The sequence below is a fragment of the Temnothorax nylanderi genome, unplaced genomic scaffold (assembly GCF_030848795.1).
Source record: "Temnothorax nylanderi isolate EJ_2023f unplaced genomic scaffold, tnyl_v1.0 TNYL_tig0105_pilon, whole genome shotgun sequence".
NCBI classification, from domain to species: Eukaryota; Metazoa; Arthropoda; class Insecta; order Hymenoptera; family Formicidae; genus Temnothorax; species Temnothorax nylanderi.
In genome coordinates this window covers 367,371-383,844 of record NW_027249167.1, presented here as the reverse complement: position 1 = coordinate 383,844, position 16,474 = coordinate 367,371, and the positions used below count along the sequence as shown (strand labels likewise).

The 16,474-nt window shown below is 34.6% G+C and overlaps 1 protein-coding gene across 1 annotated transcript; it reads right to left on the bottom strand.

Moving 5' to 3' along the window:
- Positions 1–47: 47 nt before the first annotated feature.
- On the bottom strand, positions 48–6,789 carry Bi-1 (Bax Inhibitor-1). The gene is made up of 4 exons (XM_071712088.1): positions 6,430–6,789; positions 3,019–3,320; positions 2,285–2,610; positions 48–513 (listed from the first exon to the last, which is right to left on the bottom strand). The coding sequence occupies exons 1-4, from the start codon at positions 6,483–6,485 to the stop codon at positions 478–480; spliced, it is 720 nt and encodes a 239-aa protein (XP_071568189.1). The 5' UTR covers positions 6,486–6,789; the 3' UTR covers positions 48–477.
- Between the last annotated feature and the right edge of the window lie 9,685 nt (positions 6,790–16,474).

Below are 16,474 nucleotides of genomic sequence, written 5' to 3'. Positions count from 1 at the left end.
TATTCAATACCCACCATCCCATTTGAGGCTTATGCGAGATAAACAGATTTGGGAAAATTTGTTTATTGAAAGTTGAAAATATAATACACAGCTAATTTATGTTATATTATATATATATATATATATATGTATACAAATCTGATGGAGAATTATAACTCAGAGACATGACGAAAATAAATTTACGGCATGTCTTCGTCTATAATCGGACGCAAGAGAAGCCAAACTTCATTTATAGTAAATGAACTGTATTCAACATTTTCCTCTTTTTTTTCAATGTAGTAAATATATTTATATAGTCTCGCGTTCGCTAAAGAGATGTTATGCATATATACGTGTATGACGTGGTTGTATATCGGTATTTATATAATTTTTCCGGTATGTATATGTACACAGATACCTAGGTATGGATAGATTACATGAAGACCTCTAGTTTATGGATTTACTTGAATGCACAGCGATTACCCGTCTTGTTTTCGCTCAATCTTTACGCTTACGTGAGTCCTTGGACAATTCCTAAAATCAGGAAAAAACCAATATAAAGATCACAAATATTTTTAGAATTATTTGTTAAAAAAAAAGGTAAATATTTACCTTTACACAGCCCCCGCCAATGACCTTGACATATGTTGTCAAGGTCACCCTCCTGAGTAACCTTCAGAAGGTTTTAGCTGTCCCTCGTTTTTTATTAAAAAGTTATTCACAAATAGAGTATGGAAAATTATACGAATTTATGTCACTACTAAGGGAGGTAACTTGCTGATGTGTGTATAGACAGTACATATGTGAGCGGGGGAGGGTGGGGGTGGACCTCGGTTCGCGTGGAAAGTCGAAAACACGAACTGTACAATGATAGACCTTGTTTGTAACATACTTGCACATTTATTATCCCAGTAAAAGATCGTACTGCAAATACATTAATTACAATCATTTAGCAACGTATTAAACCTGGCACAATAATCTGTAGTGACTGTTGGAAAGGATAAAGATCTTTGAATGATTTTAATTACATACATTAGACTGTGAATTATTCTGAGAATTTTGTAGACTCTGTCAGGTGTACATACACAAAATATAGAACGATTATGGCGCGATATGCGTGCTGCTTTGCCTCGTTTTAACATAAAACAAGAACATTATATAAATTACACAGCTGAATTTTTGTTTAAGAAACGGTATTATCTTAATGAAAGAATACCGCAATTTTTTAAAATAATGGCTTCTTTATATCCATTAACTAATGTATCAATTACTAATGAATAAATTGTAACATATTTTTGATAAAATTGCACAATGCGACTTTTCACGCGAACCTAGGTTCACCCCCACCCCCCCTGCTTGCGGTAGCCCCTCCCCCGCTCACATGTGTACTGTCTATACACATACATCAGCAAATTACTTCCTTTAGCACTGACACAAACTTGTAAATTTTTCAAACTTTTTTTGTTCATAACTTTTAAATCGCCCCCCCCCTGCACCCCCCATGTACTTTGATATATTATATAGGATATATTTAATCATTAGAAGCTAAGTGATATGCAAATGGATATTTTGCTCTCTCCCACTTACATGTGTACTTCTATCCCGTTAAAATAACTGCTATATTTTCCAAACTTTTTTTGTGAATAACTTTTTAATAAAAAAACGAGCGACGACTAAAACCTTCTGAAGGTTACTCAGGAGGGTGACCTTGACAATATATGTCAAGGTCAAGGTCATTGGCGGGGGCTGTGTAAAGGTAAATATATAACAAAAAAATGTGTGCGCGCGCGCGCACGCGTGTGTGTGTGTGTGTGTGTGTGTGTGTGTGTGTGTATGAATCTAACTAAATATGCATCCAAATATTTCTTAAAAAATGCGATCCAAAATACGGTTCTGACATGCAAAGTGTAAGCTAAAGCACTTTGTCTTTTTGGACTTGAGTGCTTTTTTTCTGTATCGCCAGAGATATCTCTTATTATTCTATATTACGACATTCACTTCAATGCTATAACCGATCGATCTTTTAATCTACTTAGTGTCGACGCAAAACGAGTTCGTAAACACCGATAACACAGTCGTTATCGACTTCTTCTCATTTATACTATTTGCTTCTACTTAAGAGCTTATTTTAAACTGATGAAAATGTGTCTTATCGTAAATAATGTATTGTCTGAGTTGAAGTTAAAGAAACAGTCCGTTAGCCCAAAATTTCTTTTACATATCAGCGAAAAGTGACACGCCAGTTCCAAGAAATATCTGCGAAGAAATGGTTAATTCTAGAAGTTGATACGTCAGGACTATTTACCTTTTGCGTAAGTATCACAAGGAGGTGTCGGAAAACGCCAACGAAATCGATAAACAAGTCCAAGGAGTGCATGATGAAGTCCCTGCTGCCAATATGATACTTCTCGATGATCAGCTGCGTATCGTAAATAACGAAGCCGCAAATCACGAATAATCCCACATATAAGTGCGCTTGGTAGATGAAGGTCGAGCGCAAGAACAGATTAGCGAGGGAGAACAGGATCATGACATTCAGCATGCTCATCAAAGTGCCGCCAAGATACAGCCAACGGCCACGTGCAGCCAAAAGTGCGGAGAGACTAAAGGAAACGAAGATGACCGTCGTACCTGTAAACATTGCACAATCATTGTACATCGTATCGTACCAACATAAAAGTACATCTTTATTTATTCTGAAACAAATACTTCTAAAGGTTTCTTATGAGATTTCAGAAATCATTGATCAATATTTTTATTTTTATTTCATAATAGCTTAATATGGCTTATTTATTTAATGAATCTTCTTATCACTTTCTCAAAATGTTACATAGTAAATACATAGAAATTTTTAACGAGTTGTTCTTAATCCGACAGTCTCGTGTGCATAAAACTGGACTTGGGTAAAATCAATTTTACTTTAACTTTTGAGCAAGTTAATCAACTTTGAATTCGGTCGATTTTGGACAACATTGTTTTGAATGTGCGTAAAATGCACAAAATAGCTTAAAAATGGATAAACCGATACAATTGACTCACCGATTAATGCCGTCATCACAATACTCGGGTCTATACTGACAACCAACTCGAGCAAAGGACCCAAACCAAGACCGGACAAGAATGCGAATCCCAGGAGGTAGCCGAGACGCAGTTTCTGGTTCTTCCCATTGTCGGGTGTTGACATCAACGCGATAAGCAGGCCCAAGGTGCCGATGGTTGTCAAGAAACTGGCCTGCAAGAATTGCGTGTACATGTGCACGTAAGCCCCGACCGCTGCCGACACGGTGGACAGAGACAGGCAACCGTAGACATTCTTCAAGTGTTGCCTGACCGGTGCATTTCTGTAAACAGTATTATTATCATTTGTTAGTGTCATCGACTCATCTTCTAAGAATCTTCTGTCGTATGATACCGATTATTTATGTTATTACGAAGGAATCTGATATCCCAGAAGGGAATTCTTTCGTCCATATCTATCGCAGAATGTGTCTAATGCAGCCTTCAAATGTGGACACTTGTAATAAAGATTGAGTTTCATAAACAGAGATTTGTATTTGAAAACAATCGTCAAAACCCTGACAAGGGAGGTCCTGAATGTAAATTTGTTTTTCAATTTCGTTGGTCTTATCTAAGGCCGGGTACTCACTAGGACCGTGCAACGTGCAACACAACGGTTGCTACAATTTTTTCACAATGTGTTCATTCCGGAATTAAGACGTACTCACTAGTTGCAGCAACCGTTGCATTGCACGTTGCACGATCCTAGTGAGTACCTGGCATAATAGAGCATCTTTCAAAGTATAAAGGCCATCGCACACAAAATTGCATAGGCTGCATAAGCATAGCATAAGACCGCTGGACCAATGAGCATCTTATGTAAATTAATATGACGACTTTATGCTGGATGCTCATTGGTTTAGCGGTCTTATGCTACGCTCATGCTAAGGTATGCATTTTGTGTGCGATGGCCTTAACACGCTAAGTCCATAGACCACTTAATGCTTAATAACCGAGAGAAATAGACCTATGGCACTTACAGCAAAAAATTACTTTTTTTCGAACACAAAAAACTAGTCGTTTTTGGTAGTCTTTTGGACGCTGAATACGATCTAGTTTGCTCTATCACGTCACAATTTTGAGGAATTTGCAATTAATGTTGCAAAAATGAGCTATTTTAAAAGGGCTATGTACCTATTTCTCGGTTATTAAGCGTTATATTGGCCTACGGGGACTTAACGTGTTATATCTGTTAGGTAAGACCAACGAAATTGAAAAACATGTACACTTAGGTGGACCTCCCTTGTGAGACAAATCTTGCACTCGCTATCTATATAAATGGCATAATGCAATTTTATCTTTTAATCTTCCGATTGTCGTTACGTTTCTCCCCGGAATTGAATATATTTTATTACACGCAATTAAGTGGCTCACGTTTTTTAAGATATTTCTCTTTATCTCGCTTGGAAAGTTAATCTAAGGCCTCTCATAGGATATTTATATCGTCGCAGTTGCTTAGTGTTTATAAAAAATGCTGCAGTCGTAGTGTCACCTTATTAATGAGGCCAATCGTTAATGGTATTTTAAAGTTAAGGGTGACGATGTCTATGAAGTTTATCATTTTCATATGAAGAATTTTTGAAATTTAACCCATAACTTTTAAATTATGGGTTCCACTTTATCATCGATTTTTGGGGTATTTTGAACGGAACTTTTACTAAGTAAAACCTATAGGCAACTCTAAAACTCATCGAAATCTTTCTGAATCTACCACAAAAAATTGATTTTTTTCAAAAATGGGGGCGCCGTGAAGTTAACCCCCCCATTTTGTTTGAATGGTGTGTTTTCGTTACTTTAAATAACGGAACTCTTTCTAAAATCGATAGAGAACTCTAAAACTCTTGCTGGGGTATACAGAATTCTGATAAATTTTTTCGAATTATGAAAAAGTGGGGCCAATTTCACAGACATGTGACTTCGATCAAACTCGACCGGGACAGAAACGCCTGAACCAAACTTTCCAACCACACACAATTCGTTGTGATTTATTTTTTTTCCATGTTAGATAAATAAAAAAAAATCAATTATTCTATCTATAGCAAAATGGTGTTGTTTGATAAGTTATCGTTAATTAAGATAATCGGAGTTTAGACAAAGTTTCTTTTTATCAAAAGTTTTTATCAGCTTTTTATCAGTTATAAAAAATTACGGGAATATCGCGTTTATCGTCACAAGTTCACAAAATAAAAACAATAGAGCAAGGTAAGATGTGAAGGGCCGACTAATTGGACAACGTTTTAGAAAATGGAAACGCTGTTATATTATTTTTTCCCCTTTTTTCAGTCTTTCCCCGTTTTTCTAAGATGCATATGTTCTTCCCATTCGTGGAAAATCTTTTTCTCGAAATTTCTGTCTCTTCCGCCCTTTTCACAATTTAGAGCGACAATTCGTCCTCCCGAATCTGTAGCAGAATTCTGTAACTTCTTAACGACAGTTTCGATATCGTTGCGCAGGTATTATATATGGTAAAAAAAACTGCGCAACGATACCGAAAACTGTCGTTAAGGGCCAATTTCACCAACGTCAGTTAACTGTAACCTTTGATTAAACCCACTCTTCGTCTCTTTCTAAGAGAGCAGTTAGAAAAAGATGAAGAGTGAGTTTAACCGAAGGTTACAGTTAACCGACGTTAGTGAAATTGGCCCTAAGGAGTTACAGAATCCCGCCTCTGATCTCGTTTCTCGTTACGTTAAACAACGAAAAATCGATAATTACATCCGTGTTAACGAAGTGGCACGGGTATCGCTCGATGAGTTAATCGCCGATTAAATTAATCGGAATTCGATCGAAGTCACCCTTGCCGTTCCGAGTACAAAAGGCACTACGCAGCATGGCTAAAAACAACACGTGTGGAGCTGGAAAAAAAAGGTTCTCTTTATAGGGTGTCCCAGCTCAGTTGCTGAAAACGACTCTTTGGAGGGAGGGGAAAGGTTTGAAGTCGGTTTCTCCCTCGCCGAGGATGTCATTATCGACATCGTCGTCGGGGAAAGCCACGAAATTTCTCTCCCGACGTCACACTTTCGGCGTTTCTCGGCGTTCGCTTTCGCTAAACATAGACCCGCAACGACGCAACTACGTCGCGTTCGTTATCTACGAACGAACGACGTTCGTCGTCGTTTGCGGAACACCTACCAAACACCTATCGAAGTTGAAGGTCACATGTCGCGCACGAACGCGCGATATGACGTGACATATATCGTAAATTACGATACGCTCTTTTTTTTTACGAGGACGCAAAGGTAAAAACGAGATCGCGACATTGCGTCACGAGACCGAGTCTCGCAGGCACGGGAGAGAAAGAGACAGAGAGAATCGTGCAAAACGTATTTTCGTTCCCGATCATGTGGCTCGACGCGTTTCATCCTTAATAGCCATCGCGAGCGGAATACTCACAGCGTGCTGCTGAAGCAATTGTTGAGAAAAACGTTGAAGTTCGCGGCCGATGCCATAATTTTGCTTGTCGCTCGATTCGCCGCTGGCCTCAAACTCGGTGTGTCTTCTCGCGGACTGGCGTTTTCTCTCGGACTCTGGGTGTTGCACAGGAGATTCCTGTTCGCTTGCAGCCCAATGACTGGCGGTATTGCCTGGCTAATTCTATGCGCGCGGGGCCGGGGCAAACTTATCGGCGAGAGCCGAGGCGAACCGACGAATTGCACGAACGTAAGTAAGCTGATAAGCGCCGATCCTCGCACGGGGACACGTCAGTGATATTCTTACGCGTAGGAGCCAGGCCGACGGGGCAGATGAGGATAGGAGAGAACGAACACGTCCAATTGGTCAATGGTCATGCGCGCCGTGACCCTCTTACCCTCCTATCGCCGCTGTGATCGCGCGGCGAACTGCGCCGCCAGGTGGCGGGAGTTTCGACCGCGCTATATACATTAATACATACAGTGTCCCGAAAACACCGCGATCTCGTAACTCGTAAGTAAAAGAAATATCCGAAACATGGTGATCCGAATTCTAATTGGGATTTTATTATCGAACGAGATGTCCTTATCAAAAGACGCGGTAGCGTCTCACGCTAAGTATATGTATATATTTTAACAAGATACAAGATACAGATCGTTCTTTTACCATACCGTAATTTCCTCTATTATTTCTTTTCCTCCTCGGTCAGCTACTTCGAAAAAGGAGGACGTAATTTATGAACTCCGGAATGTTTCATAGTGTTTAGTCTCTTCGTTAAATCCTAATGACACGTTTCTGTGTTCTGAAATATTACAAACTGAAAGTAGCTAGCTTACAGTAAGGATGTATATGTATATATATTAGGGTGGTCCTTATTATTTACTCGACAAAAAAATTTTTTTTGCAGCATTTCCCAAAATGTTTCCCATTCACAAAAAAATAAACCCTGCCAAAGTTCAGCTTGATCGGAAACCCGTGCCCCCGGCTCTTTAAACATTTGAATTCCCTTGTATTAAACTGTTTACACAATTAACATTGATGTTTAAAGTGTATTTTCCACAAAAATCGGCTTAGAGGACTTTTCTTTTTTATTTAACATGTGTGCCTTGCTTTTCTGCACCGTTTGAGACCTTATACGTCTTATTTAAACAATTAGGTGAATTATTATTAACTAAAAATAAAAGTAAATAGTTATTGCATTTATTGTATCCTGACAAAGTTGGGAGCCCCTCGGACCCCTATTCTAAGAGAGGACCTGAGGAGACTTAAGGGGGGAAACCACTGTGACGGCCGGAAAAAGAATGCTATTTTCGTGAATTTTTTTTCGCGAGAAATAATAAATTTAATGAAGTTGGTTTTTTATTTCTTTAAAGTACATATATTGAATATATTGCAAAAAAAATTCGTTAAAAAATGTTAATATTTGCGCCTTCAGCGTGTGGTACCACGTGTACCTCCGCAAAAAAATTGTGCGTGCGCGGGCGCTCATGTTCCGTCAGAACAGGATGTCTAAAATCAGAGAGAAACCTGAGAGCGGCCACCGGGATCATTCCGTTCCAGCGGACGTATACTGACGCGCCGCCTGAGAAAGTGGACGTCAACTACGTCGTTACGCTCGGTAACGGTACACACATGGTTCGTGTCCGTGCTATGGTTCGTGTCCGAACTACTCAGATGGAGGGGATATGCTGGTCGGCACTCGGCAAGTTTCGAGCGGGGAGAGAAGGACAGACATACGATCTGCTGTCTCCTTTTCTCTTGAGCTGTGACGTCTGACGTTGCCGGCGTTGCCGCTAGCACGCGCCGGCTATACCACGATGCCACGCATTTCCAGTATCGCTCCTCGCGTCTCGCCGAATCCCGAGTCTCGAGTTGGCAAATCGACGATGCGCTATACGTTACATTTGCGTTTATATTTACAAATTTTAATTTTTATATTTATAAATAAATAAATATATATATAATATATATATATATATATATTTGAAATTTATAAATATAAAGATTGCAAATATAATTAATTAAATAAATATTTATAAACATAAAAACTAAAATTCGTAAATGTAATGTATAGAAATCCCCGATCTGGCCAATATGCTTTTCTGTCTAAAAAAAGTCTTACATTAAAAACCTTTACTTTAACAAAATAGTATTTAAATTTAATATTTAAATGCATAACAATAATTATATATTAACTATATTGAGAAAAAAAGGTAGTTTATAATGTTCTTTTTACTTTTATTAAATTTATATTAGCTATGATCGTTCAAGCAGCCAAATCACGAGCAACAACAGAGGGATATTGGATTAAAATAAAAATAATTTATTAAATAAACAATACACATGGTTAACGTTTCGACTGTACTTACAATTAGTCTTCTTCGGAACGGATTATTACGAAAGAAGAAGATAAATATCAAGAAACATGATAATTAATGTTTATTTTAACATACTAAAACATTAAACATTAGTCTAGACTAAAACATTAAACAATCACCTCTAATAATAAAACAATAATCTAATTGAATCACAAATATAAAACGCCGGAATAATCGAATGAAACCATGGCAAGATAAATTTATATTTATATATTGAGAAGTGGTAAAATCTCTTCCGTCAGAAAGAAAATGTAAAAAATTATTAACGGGTGTATTCTGATTTAAAAGATCTTTAAAATATATATTTTTCAGGAATTTTTTATAGGGAATCAAAGAAAGTAAATAACGTTAAACTTTGCATGTTCTCTTCACCTTATTTTAAAATTTTATTTTTATTTTTTAAGTAACAAAAATGCTTTTCCTTTCTATTATATTATAGGTATTCCGGTCACTGGAAGGTATAAATGACAGACGGTGTAAATAATTCTAGCTGTTCTAGGTATCTGAAACGCAAAAAGTTAAAATTTTCTTATTCAGAAGAAGTATATGTGGCTATCGTCTGAACTAAAACTAAACCAATATTTCCATTCTAGGCGGCCTTTTTATCAAAAATATTATTAATCAATATTAAATAAACAATTTACGGTCTGAGCTTGGATTTTATATATAGTAGCCTAATAATATTTTTTATATACTATATTTACATATTTTTTCCAACCTTAATAAACTATATACGCGCCGACTAACTTGTCAGACTTACAACACAGCTCCTTGGAGTAGTAAAATCCCCTCACTCCCCTCTAATTAAATCGATTTAAATAATAGTAAAGAATTTACTACTCCAATAGGAGCTGTGTTGTAAGTCTGACAAGTTAGTCGGCGCGCAGTTTATTAAGGTTGGAAAAAATATACGTGTAGTACACAAAAAATATTATTAGGCTATTAAGGAGGTTCCGTCGCTACAAAAAAATGCAGCCAGTTTTATGAAATTTTAATATGTTGTTCTGGAATGCAAAATAAAATTATGTGAATTTTTGGGGAATTGTTCACCGTCCCGTTTTGAAAAAAATCTACTCCAAAAATTGTACTTTTTAGGTTCTTGTACATAGGTTCTTATGAGAAATGACATATTGCACACCTTCAGAATGAAATAAGTGCAAGAAAAAATGTAAATGATAAGGAAAAAAAATATGCACATGTAACTTAATAATTTACAAATAAATGAGTGAAAGAAAGGGGAAGGTTACCGCACATTTCGTAGAAAAATTAATTATTAAAGCATAAATTGCTTGATTTTTCGTCTGCTAGACTGCCACGGTCGTGAGCAGCTTCACGCACTATCACGCAGCGACCAATCATAGCAATTCCTTTCTCTCCCACTACTTCAAACGCTAGTGCGCTGTTGCCAGAACCCCCGCGTCCCACTACTCCCCCCGATGAAGCAACCGAACCTCCTTAAGATCCAAGCTCGGACCGTAAACAGCTTATTTAATATTGATTGATTGTATAACAGTCATAAAACGGTCTTATTTCTCTTATATTATTAAAAATATTATAACTTTTTTTTAAATTTTGTTAGTATTTTATTAAAAGAAAAAAACTAATAAACGTATAATGTTTATTCTAGTTCAGACAATAACCACACTTATTCTGAATAAGAAAATTTTTTGTTTTTGGGTTTCTGATACCTATAGAACACCCAGAATCATTTACTCCGTCTGTCATTTACACCTTCTAGTGATCAGGATATAACATAGAAAAAAAGAGCATTTTTCTTATATACTTAAAAAATAAAAATAAATTTTTAAAATAAGGTTAAAGAACATGCAAAGTTTAACGTTATTCACTTTCTTTGTTCCGCTATAAAAAATTCCTATGTATGAAAAATACCTATTTTTAAGACCTTTCAAACCAGAATACGCCCTTAATTTATTGTTTGTTATTAATATATTGTTATTATTAATTATATACATATTAATTATATATATATAAGTATTAGAAAGCATATGGTATAAAATAATTTCAATATTCAAATTATTGTAATAATAATAAAAAAATCAATTATTTACATTTTCTTCTGTGTGTGTATATGTGATGTTGTTGACAATAGTTCCTTTGCACGTTTACATTTATTTTGCAGATTTTTTACACGCTTAATTTTCACAAGTGTGATGTCAAATACAGACAAGATTTTTGTTTATCTGTTATAAGCGTTATTTCGAATGCAAGATTTTAATAATCAAACGTTTTTAATAATCAAACATTTTCAAACGAGGGACAAACAATATCATCTACAGCATGTAGCCTTAAAATACTATGATCTTTTCTAATAGCAGCACTATAGCGTATAATTTGTCCGCCGACATTACGAATGTCTTCTGCAGCAACATATAAAATGTTAAACAGTTTTCTCGAATGGTTGTAACAACGTCTGTATGTCTTTGCATTATTAATTCGTTAAAGTATTGCTCACATTCTCATTCTAAAATAATATTCCTAATATTAAAAAATGTTTATTCTTCTTTAAAGAAAATGCTGTCTCAAATGTTCTTCTTTCAAAAAATTTTGACAGACTTGGAAGAAAGAGTTTCTATATAGAGACAGAAACTTATCTTAACTTTTAAAATATATTTTAAATTTCTTTAATGCATTTAATGCGCGTGTGAGTATGAAAATGCAATTTGTTTTTCTAAATATGATAAATTCAACGGCAAGACGTTTGTGTGTGATAAAAAATTTACAACATAAAAATACACAAATATATATAATTAAATGTAAAATATGTCTGTTTAATTAATAATATTCACGATGTTTAGAAACACAAATTGGATTTTCATATTCACACGCGCGTGGCCGGGGCGTATTAAAAAAAAGAGGTGTGGCCTCGGAGGGTTAATGATGCAAGGGCATGCAGACGTTGTTACAATTAACCGTTCAAGAAAACTGTTCAATATTTTATGTGATTGTTGCAGAAGAAATTCGTAATGTCGGCGAATAAATTATACGCTAGTGCTTCTAGAGAAGATCGTAGTATTTTAAGACTATACATGCTGTGGATAAAATTGCTGGTCACTCGTTTGCAGATTGAAAATGTTAAACGTTTGATTATCAAAATCTTGCATTTGAAGTCACGCTTATAACAAATAAATAAAAATCTTGTCCGTATTTGACATCACACTTGTGAAAGTTAAGCGTGTAAAAAATCTGCAAAAGAAATATAAATGTGCAAAAAAACTTGTCAATAATATCACACACACACGCACACACAGTAGAAAATGTAAATAATTTATTTCTTTATTATTACAATAATTTGAATATTAAAATTATTTTGTACCATATGCTTTCTCACACTTATATGTATGTAATTAATAACAATATGTTAATGACAAATAATAAATTACAAGGGCGTATTCTGGTTTGAAAGATCTTAAGGACGTTCTCCGGAAAATCGATTTTCTCTAGATTTTTTTAAAACTGTGAATATATACATTAATTTAGGTGTGCTTTATGCGTGGTATAAATTTCAGTACCCCTTGCGGTATTAAAAATCGAGATATTGAGCTTCAAAGTTTCAACTTTTAACATGGAATTCCTATTCCGAGCTATTGTGAAACAGACATTATAATGAATTGTGAAAAAAGTTTTCCCTAAATGTTTTTGAAAAACTAGTATATGATCCATAAAAATAGAAATAATATGCGATAAGTGTCAATACCCTTGTGGTACGCGTTTTCGAGAAATACTTGTGTAAAGTACGCGATTTGATGAATTTTTCGCTCGGTTCAGGAATGACAGAAGAGGAGAGGCGTCAGTTACTTGGCAACGCCGCATGAGTTCTCATCTCACGCGTGAAGTTAACTTCTTATTTTTTAGTTGTTATATGTAATATTTTGTATATAAACAATTAACTTTAGTAAAATAAATTTTTCTTTTTAAGTATGAATACAAGTTGAGCACGACTGGAGCCGGAGAAGGTCTTTAAAAATAGGTATTTTTCAGGAATTTTTAATAGGTGAACGAAGAAAGCAAATAACGTTAAACTTTGCATGTTTTTTAAATCTTATTTTAAGAATATATTTTTATTTTTTAAGTAAGAAAAATATTCTTCTTATCTATGTTATATCTTGATCACTAAAAGACGTAAATGAGAGACGAAGTAAATGATTCTAGCTGTTCTAGGTATCAGAAACGTAAAAACCAAAAACTTTCTTATTCAAAATAAGTGATGGCTATCGTCTGAACTATAGAATAAACATTGTTTATTAGTTTTTTCTTTTAATAAAATACTAATAAAATTTTGAAAAAAGTTATAATATTTTTAATAAAAAAACCGCTCAGAATGGAAATATTTTATTCTAGTTCAGACGATAGCCACACTTCTGCAGAATAAGAAAATTTTAGCTTTTTGTGTTTCAGATACCTAGAACAGCTAGAATTATTTACACCGTCTGTCATTTATAGTGACCAGGATATAACAGAAAAGAAGAGCATTTTTGTTACTTAAATAAAAATAAAATTTCAAAATAAGGTGAAGAGAACATGCAAAGTTTAACGTTATTCACTTTCTTTGTTTCCCTATAAAAAATTCCTGAAAAATATTTATTTTAAAGATATTTTAAATCAGAATACCCCCGTTAATTTTTTACATTCTCTTCCTGACGGAAGAGATTTTACCACCTCTCAATATATAAATATAAATTTATCTTGTCATGGTTTCATTCGATTACTCCGGCGTTTTTATATTTGTGATTCAATTAGATTATTGTTTATTTTGTTTATATTATTAGGAAATTGTTTAATGTTTTAGTCTAGACTAATGTTTAATGTTTTAGTATGTTAACTTAAACATTATCATGTTTTGATATTTATCTTCTTCTTTTTATATTCATAGTAATCCGTTCCGAAGAAGACTAATTATAATAAGTACAGTCGAAATGTTACCCATGTGTATTGTTTATTTAATAAAGTGTTTTTATTTTTATCCAATATCCTTTTGTTGTTGCTCGTAATTTAGCCGTAATTTGGCCGCTTGAACATGCATAGGTAAAATAAATTTAATAAGAGTAAAAGGAACATTATAAACTACAATTTTTTTCTCATAGTTAATAATATAATTATTGGTATGCATTTAAATATTAAATGTAAATATTATTATGCTAAAGTAAAGGTTTTTAATGTAAGACTTTTTTAGATAGAAAAGCATATGTATAGAACGGTGATTTCTATACACATTTGCGAATTTTAGTTTTTATGTTTATAAATATTTATTTAATTAATTATATTTGCAATCTTTATATATTTATAAATTTCAAATATATATACATATATATATATATATATTTATTTAAAAATATAAAAATTAAAATTTGTAAATATAAACGCAAATGTAACGTATAGCGCATCGTCGATTTGCCAACTCGAGACTCGGCATTCGGCGAGACGCGAGGAACGATACCCGAAATGCGTGGCATCGTGGTATAGCCGGCGCGTGCTAGCGGCAACGCCGGCAACGTCAGACGTCACAGCTCAAGAGAGAAGGAGACAGCAGATCGTATGTCTGTCCTTCTCTCCCCGCTCGAAGCTTGCCGAATGCCGAGCGTACACGGACAGAGGAGGGTCTTGCGCGACCAGTATATCCCCTCCATCTGAGTAGTTCGGACACGAACCATAGCACGGATACGAACCCATGTATCGTTACCGAGCGTAACGACGTAGTTGACGTCCACTTTCTCAGAGGGCAGATTAGGACAGGCGTCCCCCGAAGCGGGATGGCCGCTCTCAGGTTTCTCTCTGCTAAAATAAAAAAATTTGGTGTTATTTTAAACTATACGAATGTAGTTTCAGTTAAGCGTACGGATTTTTTGAAATATTAATCTGTAACAAAATGGCGCAGTTCTAAAAAAAAAGTTCGAAATTCAACCAAAAATTTTTTCACTTTTTTAATAGTTTTTCAAAAACTAATTGTCCAATAAAAAATCGTACGCTTAACTGAAGACAATTTTGTTATAAACATTCTGTCCAAATTTCAAGTCATTCGGATAAAAATTGGCCGAGATACGCGAACGCCCAGCTACAAAATTGTAGTTTCGGGAAAAACGCGTTTAAAAGTTTTACAACTGATTATTTGATATAGAGTAATAGAGTAATCTTTTAATTTTTGTTCTTCTTTTGACTCTAAACATACTACTATAACTTTTGTAGCCCATACATAATTTTTTCCAGCTGATCAAGCAATAAATGCAATAACTATTTATTTTTATTTTATATATATACCTATATATATATATATATATATGTTGCTTTGCAAAAAAATTATGCAATTTGCAACATGCAACTACATGTCTTTTTTGAAAAGCAATAATAGTTGCTTTCCATTTACACTCAAGTGATCTGAGTCACTCAGTTATGTGAGTATTTTATACTCAGGTAAGATATGTCATTTTGTATTTACCTGCTTATTTTGGTGACAAAGCTATCGCACAATAATACAGATTCATAGCCTCACTTTTAATGTGAGTCTATTAGATTCATTAAAGCACATGGTCTCGATTGTGGATAAAAACTCAGTTGAATCTCACTTGCCAGCATGCAAAAAGAACGTGCATTCAACTGAGTTATGACGTCACAAGTGAGAATTATCTGAGTTTTGATGTAAATGGAAAGCAACTATTATGTTTTCTTTACACCAATTGATTCATCTTATTATTCTGTACATAAACGTGTTAAGGTACAGTTACCAAAAAATGAATAGCTTACGAGATATTTTATGTTTCATGTCAAAATGTGCCAGAATAAAATATGAAATATCTCGTAAACCATTCATTTTTTGAATACTCTACCTTAATACTTTTATATGTAGAATATTTAGAAGAATCATATTATGTAAAACAATCATACAATTTCATTTTAAAAAATGGCGATAACCTTATGTGATCTTAAATCGTTTTTTTCGAAAATTGGTTTTACTATTATTTGTCCCCCTTGATATCCTATAACTTTTGTCTGAAACGTTTTTCCATATCTTCCATATTTTTCGAGAGATTTGCCTAGAGCATTTAAAATGACCCTGTATATACAGGGTGTTCTAAAAAGGTACGGCCAATTTAGGGAGATATTCCTCACACCGAAAGGATGAAAAAATGTTATATGAACATGGGAAACGCTTTTTTCAGGAGGCTAAGGCTGCGGTCAACTTGACGCTACAAATGCTTCGAAGCATTCTTCTTCTCCTTTCTTTCAACGAAGAAAGAAGGAGAAGAACGCTTCAAAGTATTTGTAGCGTCAAGTTGACCGTAGCCTAAATGTTACAGCTAAATGAGGTAGTGACCTTATCTGCCAGGCAGAAATGTACTCAAGGTCACTTTAAAAACAAATGTAAATAAACCTACTGATTAAAATGATTGTCGTCCACAATGATTAATCCTAAAATGTGTAAATTTATTGTGTAAATAATACAGTCAACTGTACTTTCAACGTAACTCCGTACCTTTTGTCTCAAATACATGTCTCAAATCGGGATATATAACGTCTTAAAGACATTATTAAGACGTCTTCAAGAGTCTCATGATATGACGTCTTTAAGACGTCTTATGCCCCGATTTAAGACATTATGTTCCTCTCTCTCCCTCTCCCTCTCTCTCTTTTCGGTT